The following is a 25071-nucleotide window of genomic DNA, read 5'->3' as shown; positions in this document are numbered from 1 at the left end:
CACACGGCACATCGTGTAGCTGCTGGACACGCCCACTGCACTTGTTATATATGTAAATGACTGTGTAGAAAAAAAAACAAAAGATAACTGATATGTATGTATGGAAACCCGAGCACCATCAGTGAGGATTTACTAGTTTTTTTTTTTTTTTTTATTTTAAGGACCAAACTGGGGTTCATTTGCTGCAGATTTCTTTGCTCTTGTGCATCTCCTGCATCATGTGACCCTGGATCTCTGCTGCTTTCAATAGTCTGACATTTAGGAATACACCGGGTGCAGGTCTGGCACAAGACAAATCACACCAGAAGCGTTTCAGTCTGCCCACCTCATCTGTGCAGCTTGACGAGGTTTCCATTGGAAGAGAGCACATTTTTCCAGATTGTAAAGATGCTTCTGAAATGCACTGGAAGTGTCACAGAAGTGTTTCTGGTGGGAGCATGCGTTCAAAACAGACTGTATATAAAAGATGGCTGTGGCCCTCAATGTTAATATTTTAGTTTTTTGGCACTAGAAGTGATGTAGAAACAATGCATGAGCAGTAAATCCTGGAATTCTTTTATATTACCTGGGAGTCTCCATGCATTATCATTGTGCAACATGCCTTCAGACCGTATCATAATCTGACCCCGCTGCTGCGCACGGTGGGATTCAGCTGCAGCAGAGTCAGTCAGTCCAGATGCTGAAGTTTTGCTCGCTCCATTTCAGCCTAAATGCAGTACGAGCCTCCAGATGTTTGCAGCTGTGAGGCCACAGAAACATTGTCAGACGGGACCATTTGGATGCATTTAGTACTAGTGCTTTTTTTTTTTTTTTTTTTTTTAAAGAAGCTTTACGTCTGTCGGCGACTGATCCAGCCTGCTGAAATCTGCAGATCTGAAACCTCTTTTCTTTCATGAGACCCAGCAGCATTTTGCACAAAATGGGAGGAGCCATGTCGAGAAAACAAGACTTTTTCTTCACCAATGTAAAACTAGCTCGAGTTATGATGGTTTTCTATTAAAAAAGGGTGATTTTGTAAATTGTGATTGTGCTTCATTTTTTATTTTTAATCATTTCACCAAAGTGCACGGCCCTTACAGCTCAGTCACAGACTGAAAATAGGATGGCAGCGGTCTTTGCGACACTGGGCCGCGGTCCATTGAAAATCAACTACAGTTACTTGCAGCAACCAACTGATTGCCTAAAGTTTGAGTGCGCGACACTCTCAGCCTCTGTGCGACCACTTTTGACCACAAGCTTGGGTGCACAGGTTGCTTGGTGGGAGGCAACTTGTCTCCCAACAGTCACAGTCCAGCTCAGACTGACTGCAATCACTCTGGCAGATTGACTGCAACATGCTGGCAACTTTCAACAATCTGAATCATTCTGCACTGATGAGTGCAACTCATCTGCAACACATCTCTGATATAGGGGGTTGGATATGCCAGCATCCAACTGTTTGGACACTTCACACTACTATTGGTAATTATTTCTACTGCCCTCTTCTGGCTGCAGGGTGAAAATGAAAGCTGGCCTGCAGTCTTCCCTTAAAAAGGAAAATAAGACATTAAAATCTGTGTTAATGTCATTAAAAATTCAATTACATTTTCCTCACAATCAGAACAAACTGATCTTTATTGAACAAAATGTGAAGGAGGCAGTAAACACACATGTAACACAAAGGTTTGACCAGCAGGTGTCACTGATGTGACTTTGACACAGACAGCCATTTCAGGTCTGCTTCCTCCAACTTCAGAGAAAAAAATAAAATAAAGGAGGCTTTTATGAGGTTGCTGGTTTCAGGACTTTTGTACCATCAACTGGAATAAATCCAGAGTCCCACAGTTCTCTGAAAGCACGTAACATTGAGCTCAGTTCTGCAGAAAAACAGGAGAACGTCTGAGGAACAACAAGCTGTCCTGACTCGTCTCATCAGCTGATACGAGATTACGCCAGGCAGCTGAAATGAGTCCAGACATGTTTCTTTAAAATAAAAAATAAAAGCATGACAAGTGAGTCAGTGGTGGCAGATAAATCTTATGACAATCCACTGTGTGCAGAACAAAAACACTGTGCAGGAAGAAGATGAAATATTAAGACATCTGAGAACATTTTAAACCAGTTTTAGGCCCACTGCTCCTCCAGAGTGCAGAAAATAAGCAGGAAAAAAAAACAAAACATGAAAGTTGCATAAATGTGGCACACTGCAAGAGCGGGCAAACAGAAATCCATCGGGAATTGTTTCTTTATGTCACCAAAGCCTACCCAGCTAAAGCCAAGTTTAGCTGACTTTGTTTTTCTTAAAATTGCTGCTGGTTCGTTATGTTTCACGGGGGGGGGGGGGGGGGGCATGCTGCCTGACACCCTCCAGCTTTAAATACTGTCACTGCTTAAAAAGCAAAAAGGACAAAGCTTAAAAAGCTTAAAAAGCAAAAAGGACAAAGGCGCTCGTTTCTTCAGCTCGGAGCGCCCCCTGTCTGCCAGAAATTGGAGTCATTAGCTGTGAAATGTGGGCGTAGCCCCCGTCACATCACCCACAGATTATGATTTCATTTTGAAGTCTCGTGTCGGCATTTGGGGCGTCGTCAAGTTGGGTTTTTGGAGCCAGAAGTGACCATATATGGATGAGAGGGTGGAGAGCACAAACAGCTTTCTGCATCAGGCTGTAAACGTGTTTACTTCTGCCTTGAACTCTATGGGCACGGACTCACTGCTGGAGCCTCTGCTGGGTGTTAGAGGAACTGCAGGTTTTGGCACTGGCTTCATTTTTCAGCCCCGACAGTCACCGCAGCCCAACACGGAATTGACCTCTTTGCATCGCCTGAATCCTAAAACCGTTTTTTGTGCTGCAGACCTGGAGGCTGCTGCTGCAGGTAGGCGGAGATTTTCCCCTTTTCTGCTTTTTTAAAAAAAATCATCATCAAGTGTTTGGGTCAGTCTAACATTTCTGTTAGATGCCAACATTTGTGTGGTTTTATTTTTTCCAGATGCCACGTGGGGCTTCTGGATGAAGTCTGATTCATCAGGACTTTCACCGTTTTTGGTTTTACTGTCCTCTCTAACCCTGTGAGGTCGGAGTAACCCGAACCCTGTGGTATCCAAATATGTGACTCTCTCAGGAGTTTTGGTAATCAGTGAAAAAAGAAACCTGTTTTTCTAAAAAAAAAAAAAAAAAAGGTTAGGGGTTCAGGTTACTCGTCATCAGTGGTGACTTCTGGTGTGTCCACATCAAACAGCTGCATACAAAGTCTATGCAAAGGGTGAAACTCAGAATAGCAGATGGAGTGATTCAAGTTTGGTTTTATACCAAAGGGGGAAACCGAGTGAAACTGCAGGAAACATGTAACTTGGTTCCAGCTATCGGGGTGAATATTTGTGGGTTTCCAGTGGCTGGAAAGCGATTTGTCTTCCAAGTGTAATGATGAAATTTCACCCTGCATTTGGTGTGAACACATCAGACCTCACAGGGTTAATGTGCAGCTACACATCTGCACACAGAGCTGAATCAATGATTGTAATAAATTGAACATTTCTCAGGTGGGCGTTGCTCCGGGAGAGCGATATCCCTCCAACTACAGACGTCAGGGAGCAGTTTCGTTCTCACTGGCCAGCAGAAACCCATCACGACACACCGGAGCCTCTCGAGCCGAAGAAACGAGCTGCTGTTCGTGTCGAATAAGCGGAACAAAATCTCAGCAGATGCTAAAAACCCAATGCTGCTGCTGCACCAGCATTTCATCGGGAGCGCCGCTGCTCCGGAGATCAGGAAAACGGCTTGACGGCGTTCTCCAGAGGAAATGATTCTTCACAGCTAAACTTCTGCTTGAGCTCCTCGTCACGGCCGTTCCCGGTGGTCCCATGTGCGAGCGGTTGGATGGTTAAATTCTGGGACGAAACTAGATTTTATTTTTTGTGAGGTGAAAAAGGAGAAGAAATGGGAACGCCGGAGGAGCCGCCCTTTTAAAACACGAGCACCTTCCAGCCGGAGTGGGCGAAGGAGCAGCCGAAGAAGAGGCAGTCCACCGGCTGGTCCACCAGCCAGTCAAACACCACCTCGCGGTTCCCTGAGCCGATCGTCACCCTCAGCTTAAAGTTGCCACCCTCGCTCGTGTTGTTGTTGCTGATGGGGAACAGGCTCACCACCTCCATGTCAAAGGTCACGGCAGAGCCAACGGTGACAGCGGGCAGCTGGTTGGTCATCTCTTTACCGTTGACGAAAACGGCACCTGAGGGGAAACGGTTTCACATTTATTCATCAACCAATTTGTAGCAGATTTTGTAGATTTGTAGTCCTGGAGAACCTAATCATGGTGTTTGGAGCCAGTGAGGCTCAGCCTATCAGAGTCAGCGTACCATTGGTGGAAATGCAGACAGCCTGGTCCCTCTGTAGTGACTCCTCCCCACTCTCGCTGTCAATGCACACACCCAGACTGTCCCTCCGATCCATCTGACTCGCTGCAGAGATCCTGCACACACACACACACACACACACACACACACACAAAAATGCACTGTAGGCATATAACTGTGGATTTACATATATTTGCATATGAAGTCCAAGAGAGAAACATAAAGATCTCCATGTTTTATGGTTTTTTTGTCGGCATACTTGAAAGTGAGTGTTTGCCCACAGAAGTAGGTGGGGGCTTTGGAGTAGAGGACAGGGCAGCGCGAGTGGGAGGAGTCATTGCGCAGGGCGATGTTCTTCCTGCTGCTCAGGATGTAGCCCTCGGTCCCTGAACGCCACTCTGGAAGATAAAACACCAAACACAGAAAGGGTTCATAAACTGCTGACGCTTCGAGTCTGAGTATCTGAGACCTGATCTGTTTTTCTGCTGCTAATCTGACACAACTCAAAGTTTTAGGTTTGCATATATTAACATTTAAAACACAGAGAGTTGCACCCATCAGTCAGGAGAAGGCGACAGCGAGTCCCGCGCCTAAAAATGGTTACAGGTCTGTGATGACATCACGGTTTGCAGCTCTATTTTTTCAGCTGCAGCCCCGGAGGTGTTAAAGGCTCTGAGAGTAAAGAACACATTGAGGGGAAAGGCAAAGACTTCAGACCTTCACACCCCCCAATGCTGAGCTCTAATTCTGGCTCACGGTGCACACCTCAGCTCAGCCCCGTCTGTGATAACAGTTACACCACCTCACTAATTATGGAGTGCCACAGACGTGGGAAACACTGCAGTTCATTTTCAGCTGGACCCCACCCATTTTTCCACATATCGCAAGGTAAACAAAACTTTCATTAATGTTTTGCTGCTACAGGGTTTCCCTTTCTGAGCCCTCAGGGTTTCGGTTGGACGGGAAGTCTCCACCTACCGTGCGGTGCCAGCGTGGTGTATCCCGTCTGTGGGATGCTCCAGGGGCTCCACTCGGTGCGACCCTCCCCGCGGGCGCAGACCCTGAACAGATAATCAGTGTGAGGGTCCAAGTGAAGAACCAGGAACTCAGATTCCCGACCGATGTAGGCGTCCTCATACTGGCTCCCCCCGCTGCCGGAACGCCGGTACTGCAACCGATAATCTGCAGCAGCGAAGTCCTCGTCCACCTGAAACACGAACAGTAATGTCCAGTTTTATTTAAAATGCGCAAAAACAAACTACAACATTTAAAAGGAACCAAGTTCACTTCTGTGGTTTCAAGCTCACAGAAATGGGCCAGCTTGGAGGAGTTTGGTGCTGACTGGTGCAAAGACTTTACTGCAGAGGCTGACACTGACATGCAGTTTGCAACAGCTTTTGAAGCAGGTTGTTATACAGGACTTTCTTTACCCCCCCTTTTACCCCTGCTGACCTTACACCAGCGGACCAGGATGCTGCCCGGCCTCTCCTGCAGCTCCTCTATCTGGACGGGTGGGTGGGCGGAGACGGCACCGTGGCGGGGAACCCGCTCCTTCAGCAGGCCCAGCAGGGAGTCGTCCAGCTGGGCTGAAACACATGGCACATCCACCAATGCTGGGACCTCTGGCAGACTGGAGCAAACACACACACACACACACACACACACACACACACACACACACACACAGTTAAAAATAGCAGGCGATTTGTGTTCCTCTTGACTTTACACACCTGCAGTCAGAAGTCTCCCACCTGTCCAGCTGGATGTGCATGGCCTTCTTTGTAAAACTGCCAAGTTTGTCCTCCTTTTCTCCGAGACCACAACGCAGAGCTGCTTCTCCTGCACAGAGAGGTTAAAGTGGATGTTTGTATCTGGTTTTAACATCATTTTACCAAAAGGAGAAAGTTCTGCGGGACCCACCCTCTCTCAGCAGCTCGTCAGCCTGGCCCACGCCATGCTCGATGAGGCTCTGGCAGTCGTCCAGCGGCTTGATGCTGTCGGCCTCGATGGTGTCGACCTCGGCCAGGAGGTTAGCCAGCCGCTCCGCCAGCAATCGAGTCGCTGCCGCCTGCAGCTCTGCAAAGTGCTTCCGGAGGGTCTCGCGGGCCTGACCCGAGCTGCCTCGAATCTGAACCACCAATGAAAGAAGAAGAGGGTAAAACAGGTGAGGATGTGAGCCTGGGAGCGAAGGCCCGTGTAGTGCTGCACAGTAAGCTGGAAGAAAACTTAATTAAACAGTACCAAAGTTCAACCCAACCCGGTTCCAAGATAGCCAGGACGGTAAAATGTAAATTAAAAACAGAATGCACTGAATTGCAAAGCTCATAAATCCATATTTTACTCACAATATTACATAGAAAATGTACCAGTTCAAGAAAAAAAATGAGGTCATTTTGAATTTGATGGCAGCAGCACGTCTCAACGTTGAGACAGGGCCGTGTTTCCTGCTGTGCAGCCTCCCCTCTGCTTTAACAACGGTCCGTAAACATCTGGGAACTGAGGAGAGCAGCTGCTGGACTTTTGGGAGAGGGATGCTGTCCCGTTCTTGTCTGATGGAGTATTCTAGCTGCTCAGCAGTTTTAGGTCATCTTTGTCACATTTTTCATTTCCTGATGGCCGAGTGCTTTCAGGTCTGGGCTGCAGGCAGGCCAGTTCAGCAGCCGGACTCTCGGAATAGCTGCAGGATGCGGTTGCGGTTTAGCTCTAAAACCTGTACATACCTTTCAGCATTGATGGAGCCTTTCCAGATGTGCCAGCTGCAAGTTCCATAGGCACTGATGCACCCCCCAGTTTTAAATGAGCTCTGGCCCAGAGTAGACTGGATCATGGGTCGCGTTCACATGTAGCTTCTTCTCTGCATGATCTCTGCATCAGTGGACGGCACGGTGAGCTGTGCTCCTGAGCCCCTGCACTGATTCCCACGGCAGAATCAGACCTGTTTCTACTGCAGTCCTGATTTTCAGCCTCGTCCCTGCACACAGAGATTCCTCCAGATTCTCTGAATCTTTTTATATTTTGTACTGTAGATGATGACAAGTCCAGCCTTTTGTTGCTCCTGTGTACTTGAAGCACTTGTAACTGAGAACATACCTATAGTATGACGGTAACATTTTGGATGGCTTTATTACAGGCATAAAAAAATAATAATAATAATGATCAGCTGATTGTGAGGTTTCAGGTGGGAGGCGCTGACTGATTTTCATGGAATGACCCAACATCATTCGTACCGTCACAGTCAGAAGTTACATCTCACACAGAGGCAGTGAACTGACTTCACCGACGAGCAGCTCACCAGGAAGCTGACTGATTCGTCATCTGCAGTCAGTGGAGGCCATGTCTCAGTTCCTCTTTGCAGACACACACACACACACACACACACACACACACACACACACACACACACACACACACACACACACACACACACAGAGTGGGATTTCACAATGAATATACAGAGAGAGACGACAGGAAACGGAAGGCTGATTGACAACTGCTGCACTGATAACGCCGGGGCGGGACGAGTATGAGAATGGAAACACACTGTGCCAGAGTGCACACTGATCTTTGTGCATGCATATGTGTGTGTGTGTGAGCAGTTTTCCAGTGGACACAGTTTCCTGATGATTATCAGCACAATGCAGATGATGAATGATCAATATTTTGGGATTTTGGGAATTGAAAAATAAAATCAGACTAAAAATATGATCCAACATGAGGCGGGACAGAAACAGCTCTTACAAGAGGTGAGATGGTGCAGCGATAGCATTGTCTAAGATTTCAAACACACACTCTGGTATCTCTTATTCTGTGTGTGTGTGTGTGTGTGTGTGTGTGTGTGTGTGTGTCATGTTTCCTGGATTCCTATAATCTGGTGGTGAGCCATCTCCCTCTGTGGGAAAGCAAAGGGTCATGGGAAAGAAAAGAAAAAAACAAATGAAGCCCGTCTCGATCCAGGATGATGTGCGACGGAGCAGCTGAGACTGGGTGGAGGGAGCCTCAGCTGCACAAATAAAAGCCTACGTCCCAGTTTACACCTCGTTTAATGTGTGCAGATTATTCGCATGGATGAGGGAAACTGCATGTTTATGGAAGGTGACTGGATCAGTCGGAGGTGCTCAGGTTTGCGTTGCAGGGTGTTATGTCCAAATTATTTATGCATTCTTCTTTTGAAGCTGCATTCAGTGAGTCAGCAGGAGACAAACTGCCGATGGAAAGGCAGCAACTGGATCACAGACAGGGGTGCTCATCACCAGCAGCACCAGCACTAACCCTCTGATAGAAATCATGGTGGGAAAAAGATAAAAACCAGCAAAACAAGAGCAGCTTTCCACTGCTGGGAAACGCTCATGGAGCAAAGGAATAAATCATTACGGTGAACTGGCACCGTTTTCATCCAGACTGGGAAGATAAAAGCAGATTTAGATACACTGTATGGGCAAAAGTCCTGGACCACCTGCAAATTACACCTGCTCAGCCACGAAGCTCCCAGTAATGCCGACCCCGCTCCGCAACTTCATGTGATCATGCTCAGGGGTGGGGTCATCTTACAACAACAATAAAATCCCTGTGAGTGATTCACAACAGCCAATCCCAGCTCACAGGGAAACAGGTGAGGTACACCTGAACAGGTTGCCAGTCCATCACAGGGCCAAGAAACACGTTCCCCTAACAGGCATTTCACCGGAGACTGAGAACCTGCAAACTCTACAGCCCAGCTGATCGACATGCCTGAACCCAGAATCTTCTTGCTTTGCGGTAACATCACTAACTGCTGCACCACCACTTCCTCATCCAACACTGCCCTCTAAGCGGTGGAGCTGTTAGTTAAACAGCTGCCTTTGTCTCCATGTTGGTCGCTCCACCCTCTTCTGGCAGCTTCAGCTTTCTGTGACTCGCTCTGTGGAAGCTGAGGTGGAGGCAGGTCAGCAGAAACCGGCTGTTTCCCCTCCCACGTACCAAAACGTTGAAGCCATATATGCACAATGTTCAAGCCGCCGAGTCATCATCTGCTCGTTTTTAAATGGCCGTTTTAGCTCAGACCTGAGTGTATTTTTCCAGTTAGTGCTACAACTAATAAAAAATTAATAAAATTCACACTTTCACAGAAGTTATGAAGGATTAAATTATCTATAGAGCCCAAAATCTGTTTTATACCACTCTATGAACTCTATGGGGACTGACTCACTCTTAGAGCCTCGTGTGGACATTAGAGGAACTGCAGTTTCAGGCTTCATTTCTCATCCTGCTGCTCGTTTCAAAAACACAGCTCCGCGATTTATTTCTTTGGACCAAAATCCCGCCTCAGTATTCTCCCTCTCTCCTTCTCTTCCTTAAGTTTTCCTCTAAGGCTCGCTGTCTGCCCGCAGCCACAGGAAACAGCAGCATTGTTTACTGCGAGCAGCTGGACGGGTAAAACAAGACAGCGGGGGGAAGGAAGAGATAGCACAGAGAGAGACAGCGGGGGGGGTACTCTCCTGGGATTCTTCTGAGTCAGGGGCTAACACAAATCACACCGCTTCGGCCTGGATGAGTTTTTCCAGAGACAGCGAGAGCAATGAAACAGACAGAAAAAGCACTGAGGGAGTAGCATGAGCTCAGGCTGCAGTACCTGTTTGCGGGCCTGGTTGAGGCCATGCAGGCGCTGCTGGAGTTCACCGCGGTAGTTCTGGGCCGCCTCGATGCTCTCCTTGGCCTCCTGCAGCAACACGTCCACCTCCACAGACATCCTCCCGCCTCCTGCCGCACACACGAGGGAGGAATATTTACTGGACACACCCAGGATGCAGTGTAACCTAAAACTAAACTGTAAATGTACTGGCACAGATCGCAGAGGTTTCAAATGACTCCAGCTAACTGTAGCAGGCCTCAGGAATCATGTTCTGAGGAAGTCCTTCTCTTCATGCATTTCACACTTTTTAAATCATAGACAAAACAGAAAAATGTTGGCCGTGAGAGGCACACAGTGTCATCTATTTTACTTCAAATGTGACCTTACTTTACAAAACGAGGAGCACGTTGTATTCAACAAGACTTCAAACCAGAGACTGAGACCATAACCTCATCAGGAAAGTGTTTGCTGAGCTTTTAAATCACAGGATAAGCGGGATCATTTCCTCATAGATTTCTATTCAATCAGACTCCTTTTTTGCAACCAGAGTCGCCCCCTGCTGGCCATTAGAAAGAATGCAGACTGTACTGAACTCACTTTTTATGGCACAAAGCGAGACAGCGTATGCGTGGGTACGCTCGGCTCAGAGTGGACTAAACTGAGCGTGGACGCCCGTGTGTCCTTTAATTGCTCGTGACTCAAAGTCCACCGACAACGCACGGCGTTCCTCGGATGGACTCCAAGAGGATTACAGAAACTTAAAGCAGGAACGAGCAATTCAATTCAACACTTGTGTATTTTTGCGATGAATGTCCTGATCATCCTCACCATAACGTGATGTTTGCGTTTCTGCCAGATGACCCGCAACACAAGCTCTGATTTCTGTTGGAAACCATGCTAAAAACTGGGTTGATTTTCAAAATAAAAGCACACTGAGACAGTAGGACAGACTGGCATCTGGTGTGTTCCCGAGATTAAATGATGAACCTCTATGCCTCTTTTATTCCAAGTGTTACTGATTATGGGGAAAAACACTCTCAGCACATTTATGGCACTATTCTGGCACCTTCTGCACACCTGATTAAACTTTTTCCATCCATTTTCTTCCACTCATCCAATTATTGGCATTTTGTAAACTAAAGATGACCAACCATGAGGATCTCAGGCATGTTTTTGTCTTATTGGTTAATAAACTGAATATGAACACAAACAACAAGCCGTGTGAGGGCGACACACTGGACTCACACATAATTCAGCTTTGCATAGACGCTGCTGTGGCTACTCTGGGACGGCAGCATAACTTGCACCTCTGCTAGAAATACTACAAGTCAAACAAACACGCAGAGCTTTCTCTGTGACAGACAAGAAAACAAGTAACCCACTTCCTCTGCTGCCAGCCAGGCACCACAAGTACCAGCCGGTTTACTACACAACGAGAAAGCAGGACTTCTGGTTTCATTACAGCACTGTGGGATCCTTGGTGACCTTTAAGTGTGGTCCACCAGCCTATCAAAACCCCACAATGATCATAAATGCTGGCTTTAATGACCCTCTTCCTGTGACCTTAGTATTATTATCAAACATCACTAAAATAATGTGGCGCTACTGATTTTGGCTTCATTTTAACGCCAAAGGCAACGACTGGAAAGCTGATAACATGGAGTTAAAACAGCAGCTCCATCAGGGTTCACGTCACTGCAGATACAATAATAATAATAATAATAATAATAATAATAATGCCTTGGACTTACAACTCAGCACCAGCAGCAAAATGACCTCTATGAGCACTTTTACAACCCAGAATATTCTCACTGCAGGCTCCCTGAACTCCCTAACTCTTCAATAGGGCAAACACTGCTAAAGCGCAATATTTTATTCAGTGCATGCTGCACTTGTCTGCTGCTTATCCAGCACCAGTCTCAGCAGGGACGCCCAGACCTCCCTCTCCCCAGCTACCTCCTCCAGATCTTCCAGCGGGACAGGGAGGTGTTCCCAAACCAACAGCGAGACGTGATCTCTCCAGCGTGTCCTGGATCTGCTCCAGGGCCTCCTCCCACACAACTGAAACACCTCACCTAGGAGGGATCCTAGTCAGATGCTGAAGAACCTCAGCGTTTCTACTCCACCCAGACACCCTTCAGCAGAAGCTAACGTCTGCCTCTTTCATCTATGATCTCCTTCTTTCAGTCACTGCACAGCCCGTGGCCACAGGTGAGGGGAGGAACACGGATCGACTTCACCACAGCGGACCCTTACAGCATCTGCATCAATAACCAACAATGTCAGCCAATCTCCCGCAATCATTGCTGTCCACTCAAAGACATTTGGTGTTTCACTCTTTCAAACTGTGTGATTTAATTATTTTCATATCGACATAGCAGAAATCTGCTGCACGGGCACGACAGTCGCCAGGAGCACGTCCAATCTGTAAAGCATCACCTGATTCAAAGCAGTCAGAGATAACTGAACATCAGGGCTCTAATGTCGAACTGTAACAGCATCGATTCGCTTCAAACCAGCACTGCAGGAGGCACAATTTCATTAAAATAAATGCCACAAACCTGTGAGTGAAGCACCGACTCGAACTGTGGAAAATCTGTACAGGCAGAATGAAAGTGAAGGTAAGGTGAATTACCACCACCCTTCAACGTCTTCCTGTCAGAGGTGCCAGCTTAAACTGATCCTTCATCTCATCAATTAATCTGTTTATTTTACAGGTTATGGTGCCGTGTTTAAAGCACGTTTCCTCTAAAGATATTTACCCGACACATTTACACACCTGATCCTTCAAACTCTTACGCTGAGTCGCTTCAATGTCATCTAAGACTTGCTCTGCAGGGTTTTTACATTTAAAAGCTCTTCTTCTAATTTTCTTATTTTGGGTGAAATAATAAAAAAAAAGGAATAAAAACTGCATATTAAATGTAGTAAAAAAAAGAAAAAATGCAATTTTTTCCCCATTAAAATAATTCCTCTCAGCACAGCTTTTACATCACTGCTTTGGTACCAACATTTACCTGCATTGGGAGCTTGGTGTGTATTAATTTTGGACCCTGTAAAGAGGTCTTTAAATAGCATAAATGCTCTGTGAGTTATTAATCTAGCCTGGTGCAGGTGGTGACTTTTTGTCAGCATGACACCATGAAACACACCGACAGATTAAATCAGCTTCTCGCTGCAGGATATTTGGCTTAAACCTTCGTGCACCTCCTGCTGCGTCGGTGACTTTTGGTAAAACGTTGGATTTGTCTTTACGCACAGTTAAAGTCTGAGCTGCGTCCTCCTCGGAGCTGAAAGCAGTGACGCTACCTGCTGTGGTCAGCCACGCTTCCTTTACAGCATCAAAGAGGAAGTTACGAAAAGGCACCGCGCTCCCGCCACATACAGTATGCAAAGTTTTACATAAGGTCCACCATTCCAGCTTATCATGAAGGTAAACAATAAATCAGGCTTTACTCAACACATGCTTTAAAAGAGTGATTAGCAGGGGTTAGAGGAAGGGGAATTTGGCAGGTAGGGAAACGATCACTTAGAAATAGATCACTGAGGGCCGGATACACTGAAGCGTGGCTCCTTGGAAGGAAAATATAAAGAACCAAGGGGTGACTCAAGACTTTTGCACAGCACTTTTTCATCAGTTACCACGCAGACAGACAACAGGCACAAAGATCCACTGTGTCAGCCTCCAAACAAAAGCCCAGTGCATGTATTTATGCACACATGAATGCAAACAGCTATGCAGGCATGCACTCACTTTGACATGCATACCACACTTCGCCAACACTGGTCCTCCTCTCTCACACTCCTGCCTTCCTGCAGATTGTTTTACACCCCCTGAAGAAGAGTGCAGCCCCCCCCCCCCCTGTGTGTCTGTAATCCTGTGGCTTATAATCCCTCTGAGTGCTGGTTTTCCTCTCTCTGTTTAGATGATACGGGTGTGGCTGGAAACAAATGAAGAGGAGTTTCTCCTCCTAGCTTTTATTTATTCTGTCCATTATTATGTGTTATTATTCAGCAGTGTGTCTCTGGAGTATTTAGGTCAACCTGAATGGCCCGCCATGCTGCTTTCACAGCTCCCTCACACAAATATGTGAAGCCAGGCTCCTGTAACACTTTAAGAGTCAAAATCAGTGCTTTTTAAGATCTCTATGTAAAAAATAAAGTCTCAACATTGTCAAAAATAGGCATTATATTACAGATTTTACAAATAACTGACAGCTGGGTGAATGTCTTGTCAGCTGGGTGATATTTTACAGCCCACATGCATCTATTTTAACCATGAATGCAGGGTTTTTACCAGTGTTTCTTATTATTATACAGCACTCCACGGGGAATACTTCTACCTTACCTGCGTTAGGTTATTTTTTTTACAACTTTATGTACATTGTGAATCTGTATCATGATGGTTACTTTTCTTTTGTGAGGTGCAGGAAAAGTCATAATGATTTTTGAGTTATTCACATCTAATAACTGAAGAGAAATAACATCAAATCAAGCTGATGAAATAGATCCTCGTGCTAAACGAGCACATTTCCAAACAGAAACTAGAAGATGCGACCTTTCAAATGAAGTCTCCTGCATTTTGACCCTGCAGCTCTGAGGCTGTGAGCTTTCCCATTTGGGTGAAAAATAAAATAAAATTAAAAAAATGCGTGGATAGTAACAGGTAAAAATACTGTATATCAACAATAAAAAAGTAAATAAACTGAAACACTGCAGGAGATCTAATAAAATCAAGTCCAGCTTTGCCTTCAATGTGCTGACCTGAACGCTAAGTTGATAAAATCGCACCTAGAATGAGCTTAAAGACCCCTGAGGCTGCATGCCACAGGAAAGTTATGAGACTCAAGTGCAAACCCGCATGTTAGAATTATTATTAAGCGCGCAGGAGGCTTCAGACACGTCCTAACCCGCTGCAGTCACTTCCGTATTTTGCAGTTATTTTCTACATAAACCTCCGCCCACCGCCAACTTTAAGAGCCTCCAGTTTTTTTTTTTTTTTAAGAGTTCAAGAATGCATAAAATGTGACTGCAAAACTAATTTCTCACATTTGGAAACAGTTGAGTTCAGCCGAACTCCGCTGGAAAACTTCAGCTTTTACTTTTGTGAGCGTCAGAAAACAATGTTAAATCATAATAACTGAATGTTAAGGTATTTTAGTATAAATAAATAGCTTTTAAAAAATTCGGCATAGAAATCATTTACATAGTAATAACCTACTCGGTGTAAAGCCGACCTTAAGGGGCGCTTCGCGCTGCCTGCTCGGGTGAATTTAGGCAGAAGAGGAGGATGCGAGTATCAGAGCATAAATAGGTCATAAAGAGGTGATGAAGAGGAGGATAAAGAGCAGATACACGCGAGCTGGTGTGGTGACAAGTTTGTCGTCAACTTCTCAGGGTAAGGTTAGCAAACTGAGAAAAAGTTGGAGGTCGCTTGTTGTGGAAAAAAAAAAAGACAATGAATTCGAAGCACGCTTGAGAGCACAAACACAACACACCCATTAATTACGACAACAAGTTGACAAATCGATAAAACTGAGAGCCCCTCTTTACATGTTGGGAGGGAAAGATCCCAACCGTACCTGTTTTAGTGCTTTCTGGTGGCCATTTCGTCCCGAGAGTTATGAATCAGCTCGAAGCCGCCGCCACACCGATCAGCTCAAGTTTTCGCTCAAGTCCAAAAATGACACTTCCGAGGCTTTAAGGGCAGCAGCCAATCACAGAGGAGGAAGCTTCGAGCGACAAGACAACCAACCAATCAGATTGATATATTCTCCTTTTCTCCTCCCTAATCAAAACCCCCCTTCTGATCGAAGTGGAACTGATGAAATTAGTTATGAGGCCAACTGTGTATGGAGGGCCATTTAGTCCAAAATTAAACCAACAAACTATCAAGAAGCTGGACACGTTATAAATGCAATTTAAGTTTTTCTTACATTAAAATTCTACATGTATAAAATCTTATTTTTCGCATATATCTAACACTGCATTTTTTTTTTTACATTTTACAAGAGAGAAAGGGACACCAGCCCCAGTGTGAAGAAATGTCGCCCTCTAGTGCTCTGTAATGTATACAGCATTTGAATACAGTGAGCTCTGGCATGACAACCTCTCTTTATTCAAGGTTTGCAATGTCTTTACAAGACACCAGCTTATTTTATTTTATCTTATTTCATTTTATTTTGTTTTAGAATTTTGCTGCTGTTGGTATCAGTGACGCAGTTGGATGTGCGCCTCAGCCTACCAGGACAATCCCCTTAGATTAGGGCTTGACCTGCAGGATTTGTTGCTGGAGAAGGACCTGATTCACGGGCAGCAGCAAGAATGATCTCGATTTAAATTAACATCCCAGTGGATCCTTTTCGCACAGTCGTCTCTGTAATTTTTATATCGTGATGGTTTTTACGCAGCTCGAGGACGCAATACTTTGAGAGAGAAGCTCTGTCCGCGTGACCAAAGCGGAGCCATGGCAGGTTTTATGAATTACATTGTTTCAGAGAGGGTTTTATTTGTTTTATTTCATTTTTGGCATTTCTCCTCTGAGATTTGATGATGTGTGATATTCCTGCTGCGGGCGGAAACGTCTAATCCCTCTCAGATTACAGCGCACTGATGAGTTGCGTCCTGTCGTCCAGGGTGACACCAGGACCTTGCCAAATGAATTCAACTGTTATGCCTGCGTCTTGACTGCTGAGCTGAAACCATTCACAGCAGGCGATTCTGTAGGCACCTGCGTCCCAAACGGTGCCAAAAACAATGAGGAGAGCTGTACTGAAAGAAGCCGCCAAGCGATTTCCCTGGCTGGCCAACGTCACTTTGTACGGATGCTTATTCGCCGGCGGTGACCTGGCCCACCAGCTCATGGCTCAGAAGGAGCGCATTGACTGGAAACACACTCGCAATGTCGCCATAGTGGCAATCAGCTTCCAGGGAAACTTTAACTACTTCTGGCTGCGCGCCCTGGAGAGGCGTTTCCCGGGAAAGTCCGCCGGGATGGTTTTCCGCAAACTATTGCTGGACCAAAGCTTCGCGTCGCCTTTGGCCACCAGTGTCTTCTACACCGGTAAGATGGGCTGCTTTCATTTCATCCACATTCAGATTACAGAACTCAGAGTTTGGTTCATGTTAAGGCAAAGCGCACGTGTACGCATCACAGCAGTGCGCTTTTGTTTGAAGCCATCAAATATAATCTTTGTACAGAAGATCAAATATGAGAATTACTGGTATTTTTCTAAATTTAAAAGTCATCTAGCCATCACAGCCGGAGTGCTGACCCGAAATGACCCAAAATGAGCGATGATGGATTAGGTTAGCGCACAAAATCTCCGCGGGGGTGGGTGGGGATACTTTAAGAGCCTAAAACAGGGGGAAGGTGAAGTGGCTTCCTGTCAAGGTTGTCTCTCAGTTAAACATCAAGGTGGCCAAGGTGAGAGGTCGTGTCATACTTTTTGAATTTGTGCGTAAAGACGCACGTCCTAAACTGTGCCTTAAGCCTCTCCTCTGTTTCGCAGGCGTGAGCTTCTTGGAGGGAAAGGAGGACATCTTTGAGGACTGGAGGGAGAAGTTCTTCAACACCTGGAAGGTGAGAAGGCCTTCAGCAGCTGCAAGAAGCGAAGGAAAGTCACCTTCCCTTGCCAGCTCACGACCAGATTAACCCAGATTGCGCTTCTGCTTTTGCGCAGTGGGCTCGGCGCCCACAGGAGAGCATGTAGGGTAATTCAGCCGTGAGAACAGCCAGGGGATAAAAATGTCAGTGGGTTTCAGGACGTTTAGGAGCAGACGTCCTGCCAAGTGTAAAGCACACCGTCATAATGCTGTAATTCCAGTAAAACGCAGATAATTCTATAGAAACCTGCACGTCTGCATTAATAACGTTGAGTAAATTCAACCTTTATTTTTCTTTCCATTTCCATTTTTAAATCACATGATCTGCAGTATTTCTGTGAGGACGAGCTGTTTGACAGGAGGTGGGTCCAAAATGTAGGACTCGGAAGACGAGACGTAAACTCACAAATAGATTTACTGCTGAGCAATTACTAAATACAAAATAAAGCAGATTAGGAGCAAACATTTCTAAACCAAGACGCTTCTAGGCAACACACTACGAGGAAGGACGCAGCCATGAGGGAGAAGGCAACAAAGGACGAGGGGAAACTGAGACAATATAAAGAGACGCGGTTAGCAGGCAACAGGTTACAGGTGGGAGAGCAGCTGAAACCAATCACAGACAAGAGCTGCGGGCGCAACAAGCCCCGCCCCCAGTAGACGTTTTACCTGATTTGAACATTGCCCGTCTCACAAACGTCACTCTCCAAATACTGAATCATGGAGATGACACAGAGGTCCTGTTAACCATACGATACGTTTCTGATCCAGTTTGGTTTGGGACTCGAACCCAATGAATCCGATTTTTGAGGTATATATATATATATATATATATATATATATATATATATATATATATATATATATATATATATATATATATATATATATATGAGACGTCTGGGGTGTAATTTTGTAATAACACAAAAACATAAAAAGTTTCTATTTTTTACTGTGAAAAACACAAAAACATGTTTAACTACTTTTACAACTGAAAATACAAATATAGGTTATAATTTTCAAAAATCTATGTGCAAGTTTAGTAACAACAAAGTTATACACAACAGTGTTTATATTTGAGTCTGCCTGCGGGTGATAAAGAGACCTAAACCCAAACTAAACCCAAAGCACAGGAGACGAGACTATCAAAATAAGACAGGAAATAACTAACACTGAGAGCAGGACAAAGACATACAAACGTGACACAGAGACAGAAGATGAACACTGAGACAAGCTTCCAGGAAGAGAATGGGAACACAAAAAGGGATTAACAACCCATTAGCTAAAGCAGTCAGGGAACTAAAGGCACAGACAACAGGAACATCATAAGCACCGGGAATGTAAAACATAAAGAGAAGGCTCAAACAAAAATCCCATCTCAGGACCTAGAACGACGCTAAAGCAATTTGTAACAGGAGCACAGAGCAAACAGCACGAAACAACACCACAAGAAATAAGGCAAGGAAATAAACAAGACATGCAAACACTTAAAAATATAAGCAGAAAGCTAAATATCAAGAAGGCAGAACTATAATACAGACAGTCAAAACCAGAAAAAGCAGAAACATCCCAAAAACTCTAAACCCAGGGTCCAAGACCCAGGGACCATTTCTGTAGTACTGAAGATGATCCATCTGAGGAAAAGTCCAGGTTAAATCATGTTCCAAGAATAACTGGGATGGGAACTTTGAGTAAGGCTGTTTCTGGTGTTTTTAAACCTGTGTGGCAAAGGGATGATCCCAGACACAGCAACAGGTAATCAGTGCATAGGTGTGCAAAATGGATAAACAAGATAAACATGTATTTGAACTCTTTACTGGACAGAAGGAGAGCAGCCAGAGTGAAAGGGAAGGTTTGCAGGATGGTAGTGAGACCTGTTGTGAGGGATGGTTTGGAGATGGTGGCACTGACTCAAAGACAGGAGGCGGAGCTAAAGATGCTCAGATCGTCATTGGGAGTGAGCAGGATGGACAGGATTAGAAATGAGTCCATCAGAGGGACAGCTCAGAGTCAGAGAGGCTGAGATGGTTTGGACATGTGCAGACGAGGGAGGGTGGAGATACTGGACTAAGGATGATGAAGATGGAGCTGCCAGGCAGGAGGAGAAGAGATGGACCTCAGAGGAGATTCATGGATATAGTGAAGGAGGACATGCAGAGGGTGTGACAGAGGAGGATGCTGGGATAGGGTGAGATGATCCATGTAATAATGTAATAATCCCACTAAAGTATAAAGGTACAAAGGTTTTAGCATTAAGTTCCTGAAATAAAAGTATTCATTATGTCGGCTCATACGATGGAGGAGGAGAGCATGTGGCCCGTGTCACTAACTGCCTTTGAAGTCATTTAAACATATCAGCCTGCACTGGGCTTTTCTCTGTCTGTTAACTAAAGCTAACGCCCTGTACTTCACATCACTCCATAATGGTGCCTCCTAACCCCAGCCCAGCTCTAACCTCCTGTGAGGCCCCCGGAGCCTGGAGTGGATCCCCTCTATCTCATCTGGGACTTTTCTGCTTCGTCCATTTCAAACTGTTTCCAGTGGATTGAAACCACGAGAGAGAGATGCTTTCTCTTTTCTAGATGGGCTCCAGTGACCTGGTGGAGATTAATGTAAAAACTATGTTACGGCTGCATTAAAGCAACAGATGTTCCCGAGTGCGTGGTCCACTTCTGTCTGCTATGTGTTTATAATGAACGAGAAGTATCCCGTGCTCAGTATCCTCACCTCATTTCTAAACCCAGCCCTGACCTCTTATTGTGATCCTCTCAGGTGTGCACGGGCAGGGATTGTAGGCATTAAAAACTCTGATCATGTCTTGTTTTCCCTTTCAGACTGGACTCATGTACTGGCCATTCATGCAGGTAAACCAGATTTATTTAGTTTTACTTGTTTAAAGTCACAATAAAAATAGTGGAGCTAAATTCAGTGGCTTCACTGCTTTGCTGTCTGGTAAATGTTGGCTTCTTTGGCATGAAGTCTCTAGATACATAGGACTACAGTATGCACCCCGCTGAGAGGAAAACTTTAGCTGTTTGCTTGATGGTCCTCTTCTCTGCTTCCACTGTGCAGTTCCTCAACTTCGCCCTGATGCCGTTGCACATGCGGACTGCCTTCATGGGCTGCTGCGCCTTCCTCTGGGCCACCTTCCTGTGCTTCTCGCGGCAGAACGGCGATGGCACGGCCGGCGTGGCGCTCGCGTTCGTCCTGGACCCGCGTAAAACTCTGGAGGAGATGCGCGAGGCCCGACTGGCCCGGAAGAAGCAAAAGACACAGCGGGAAAACTAAAGCAAGGAGGAAGGAGCAGAAGAGCGCCTGTTTACCTCCACTTAAATCAGCGCAATGAGACCTCCGTCCTCACCACCTGTCACATACGCACACAAAGGTTTGACTGGTATGGATTTTTAAAAATAAGGCTATTTACCGGGCATGATGAAAAGATTTTAATTCTGCATTATGAGAGCACCCATAGGTATGTTTGTGTTTGGTTTGAGTGCACCGTGAGTAAAAGTCAGAATCATTTAACTGGTTCATCCTCAGGGAAGCATGAGGGCTCATTTAAACTCATTATATCCAGTTACTTAATGTCTAGATGCGACTATTTTGGCCAAATGAGGCTGCTGGTCATGACCAAAATGATTAGGATTCAACCTCAGGGAGCATAAAAATACACCGAGAAGCTGTTGCGATATTTTGCTCTGGACCAAAGTGATGCATCCAACACTAAACCAGCTGCAGGATTAAAGCTTAAGAGAAGTTCTTCTCAGCTCCAAACCTCGAAGGTTTCACTTGAAATGAAGCAGAGACATTTCAGCTGAGGTAACAGGCCATGGCTGCTGAGTCTGCAGCACACCGGAGCTCCTGAGGCCAGTTCTGAGGGCTGATGTTTCTGCTTTGCACCGGTCGTGCCTTTTCTTGTTGACAAAAAGTCTGCAAATATGTATACTCTATATTCATGTGTGTACGTACAATTTAAAATGTAGTTCTGGGATGCACTGATGTATCAGTTCGTCACCCTCTTAAAGTAATGGCCTATTTTAAGAGGGTGACGATTGGTTAAAAAATGAGAAAAGTTCCTCCCCCCGAGCATGAGGTCGTGCTCAGTAAAAGTCATCAAACCTGAGAACGCAGATAAAGGTTCGAGCCACTGACACTGCTATGGTGAGGAGCTCGGACCAGAGCTGCTGCTCCTTCATGTTGGAAGGAGCCTCCTGGGCGCCTCCTTCTGGGCACGTCCAACTGGGAGGAGGCCCCTGGGTAGACCCAGAACTTGCTGGAGACATACTGTGATATCTCATCTGGTCTGAGAACACCTCAGGATCCCCCAGGAGGAACTGGAACCTGACCTAGAAATCACTCCAATTCACTCCACCCTGTGAACTATTTAGGGAATCCTATATTTACTTCCCTGGATGTACTCCAGCTTTTGAATTAGACCAATATTTGTACAGTTATCATCACAATGATAACCAGAAGGGCTCCTCGTGCTATTACAGCAGGAAATGTATCAGTGTGTCCCACTGCTGTTGTGTTTGGTAGTTAAAAACGTGAAACTGTGGTATTTTAATCCTGTCCTGTTACTTGAACCATCCAATACAGGCAAGTGACAAATTAAAGGAAGGGGGGACGGGATCGTCATCCATCACTGTAGAGGTCAGGAGTTCTGAGTTTTCCTTTAACTTGTCACTGATCTGTATTTTTGCCATCAGCCCAAACACCTTACTGTGTTACACATCACTTACCTGAGCTTACCTGAGCCGGACTCATGAGTTACACGTGTTTAGAAGACTTCTGGTCGTAGTTATCAAAGAGATTACTGATGAATGATTCGGCAGATCAATGCAGACTTAGAAATCCTGTTTTCCATGTTCAAAACAGTAAACCTCAATGAATGTTCATTTATTTGTCAAAATATTACAGTGGCTAATTTACAGCCAGCTGTGATGACCTCAGCTGTTCTGTTGTTCTAGTACTTCAATATTTTCCAGGACCAGGACACGTCTTTGTACATCTTTGACACCAATAAACCGGTCGAAAGTCTCTCTCCTTCTCTGTTGAATGGATGGGATTTTGTCCCGACTGGAATGAGATTTGATGGGGAAATTGTGTCGGAGTTAAGCCTTGAACAGTGAGGTTGTAGCGCTGTTGGGGAGTTCAACAAGTTCCTGGAGCAGATAAAAACTAGAGTTACCTGTGCTCTCAGAGATGGGGTGGAATAAAAGGTACAGCCTGTATGTGCACACAACAAATAACATTTTGGACTATCTTTTCCCAAGTGGTAAGTGGTATGTATGCACTATTTCTTCCAGATTTTAAGGTCCAATTTGTTCACCCAAATAAATATGGTAAAATATGGATTTACTCTCTGATTTGAAAGTTTTACTTTTATTTAATAAGCAAAATTCTGATACGTTTTCTGTCTCAGAGTCATCATCTCACAGTCTGAAGCTTCTGGGTCTTTGTTCTCCATGTTCCTGTTGGGGTTTCCTCCCACTTAACTTCATGTTAACTGTAAACCTTTGAGCAGCACAGTTAACTCACAGCCACACGGTTTCTCCTGCCATCAGAACATTCTCGCAAAACAGATTCTTAGATTTTCCTCACTTGAATATTTTGAGTTTATGTGACATTTTCTTCCTTTTTAAGGCGATTCTTCATCTTCTCCTTTCAGCTACTCCCTTTAGGGGGCGCCACAGCAGATTATCTGCATCCATCTCAGCCTATACCAGCATCCTCCTCTGTCACACCAACCTTCTGCATGCCCTCCTTCATCCATGAATCTCCTCTGAGGTCTTCCTCTTCTCCTCCTGCGTGGCTGCTCCATGTTCACCATCCTTTGTCCAATATATCCACCCTCCCTCGTCTGCACATGTGCAAACCATCTCAGCTTCAACTCTCTAACTTTAAGCTGTCCCTCTGATGGACTCATTTCTAATCTTGTCTATCCTGGTCAGGATCTTAACATCTTAACATCTTCAGCTCTGCCACCTCTGTGTCTGTGCCACCGTCTCCAAACCATCCATCATAGCATTGTAAACCTTCCCTTTCACTCTTTTCTTTTTTCTCTTCAAGTCATCAATGACACTTTTTAAGGTGATAAAAACAGATTTTTTTTATTGGTTTTAATCATTTTGTGGATTATGAGTAAATGAAAAAAAGTGAATGTGACTTATTAATGATAAAATATGACCCCATCCATCCATCCATCGTATTCCTGCTTATCCGGGGCCAGGTCGCAGGGGCAGCAGCCTAAGCAGAGAAGCCCAGACCTCCACCAGCTCATGTGGGGAACACCGAGGCGTTCCCAGGCCAGCCGAGAGCTATAATCTCTCCAGCGTGGCCTGGGTCTACCTGGGGGGTATTTAAAATAAGTGTTACCATGTATGTGGTCAACACACACATTCAGTATAGACATCAGTATTTTTTTTTCTTATATTTTATTCTGAAAGCCAGTAAAGGTAGTTGTTAAAACACACCTCTATCCCTTCAACCAAATTCCCTCTAAAGTCAGTGAAGGTCACATGTTCATGTTTGCAATCTGCTGTCAGTGTTTGGACTAAAAACATGCAGCACAGACATGAAGGACAAGGCGTGTGTGTGTGTGTGTGTGTAACAGCTCTATGCTCCAGTGATGGTGCGGGCGGATTAACCAGGATCAGATAGGCCTCCTTAATCCCTCTGAAAAGGACAGGGTTGACCCAGTGCGACCTCTGACACCACCAACAGGAAGTGAAATTATTATCCAATCAGAGTGAAGGATGCTGCCAGGTGGGACTAAATGTGCCCTTCTCCTCCAACCCTCAGAAACATAACTGACAGACTGAAAGTGGGCAGCTGCAGAGGACCTAAAACTCAACACAGGTTTAGCAGCTTATAATAATGGCACACAATTGTTAATATAAATAACTGTTAAATCACCCAATATTAATTTTAAAAAAAGTGATGTTTCCACTCAGTGCTGGAAAGTGATTTTGATTTTTAAAGCACCTCAAGTCCAAATATTTGTTTTCACATAACCAGAGGAGGAGCTGTGCTAAAGCTTAGTTAAAATTAATTTTATTTCTGCCAACCCAACAGGCACTTTGTTTCCACTGAGAAAACCATCAGTTTCTCTTAAATACTTGATGACAGCACTTATTCTGTAGTTTAAAATGGGCCCCAGAGAGAATGGAGCTCCAGATACCTGCAGACACAGTTATGGAGGTTTACTGCAGGCTGTGGACCCAAATGCAGGACACTGGAGACTGAGTTAAAGTCAAAACACAGCTTTATTGCTGGATACTCACAAAACACGAGGAAATATGGAGAAACACTACAGGAGCAAATAATCAAACCGATTAATACTCTGGAAAACACAGAACAGGGAAACACTACCAAAGTCGGGATGAGGGAGGACACAACAAGGAGCTGAAGAGAACTGAGGGCTTAATACACACAGGAGGTAATTAGGGAGAAAGGACACGGCTGAGGAAAACAGGACACAGGTGAAGAGAATCAAACTAACGAGACAATGGGAAGCAAAATTAAAC

The 25071-nt window shown here is 45.2% G+C and overlaps 2 protein-coding genes across 3 annotated transcripts; one reads left to right on the top strand and one right to left on the bottom strand.

Annotated features, from left to right (window-relative positions):
- Window positions 1-1596: 1596 nt before the first annotated feature.
- On the bottom strand, window positions 1597-15633 carry crlf3 (cytokine receptor-like factor 3). The gene is made up of 9 exons (XM_030736452.1): window positions 15520-15633; window positions 9938-10065; window positions 6250-6457; window positions 6081-6168; window positions 5782-5959; window positions 5308-5536; window positions 4589-4727; window positions 4333-4445; window positions 1597-4205 (listed from the first exon to the last, which is right to left on the bottom strand). Exons 2-9 carry the CDS (start codon window positions 10052-10054, stop codon window positions 3940-3942), a joined length of 1338 nt encoding a protein of 445 aa, XP_030592312.1. The 5' UTR covers window positions 10055-10065; window positions 15520-15633; the 3' UTR covers window positions 1597-3939.
- A 570-nt stretch (window positions 15634-16203) lies between these two features.
- Window positions 16204-23257, top strand: mpv17l (MPV17 mitochondrial membrane protein like). Of its 2 annotated transcripts, XR_004020339.1 has the most exons (5): window positions 16204-17000; window positions 17449-17519; window positions 20377-20406; window positions 20615-20936; window positions 23214-23257. XR_004020339.1 is itself a non-coding variant. In XM_030736823.1 (4 exons), exons 1-4 carry the CDS (start codon window positions 16694-16696, stop codon window positions 20828-20830), a joined length of 624 nt encoding a protein of 207 aa, XP_030592683.1. In that variant the 5' UTR covers window positions 16204-16693; the 3' UTR covers window positions 20831-22582. The 2 variants fall into 2 exon arrangements, 1 of the variants encoding a protein (XP_030592683.1); XM_030736823.1 differs by lacking the exon at window positions 23214-23257 and having other exon boundaries at window positions 20615-22582.
- The last annotated feature ends 1814 nt before the right edge of the window (window positions 23258-25071 follow it).

The sequence above is a fragment of the Archocentrus centrarchus genome, chromosome 8, assembly GCF_007364275.1.
Source record: "Archocentrus centrarchus isolate MPI-CPG fArcCen1 chromosome 8, fArcCen1, whole genome shotgun sequence".
Lineage (NCBI taxonomy): Eukaryota > Metazoa > Chordata > Actinopteri > Cichliformes > Cichlidae > Archocentrus > Archocentrus centrarchus.
Note: the sequence above shows the minus strand (reverse complement) of the source record. Positions and strands in the feature narration are given on the sequence as shown.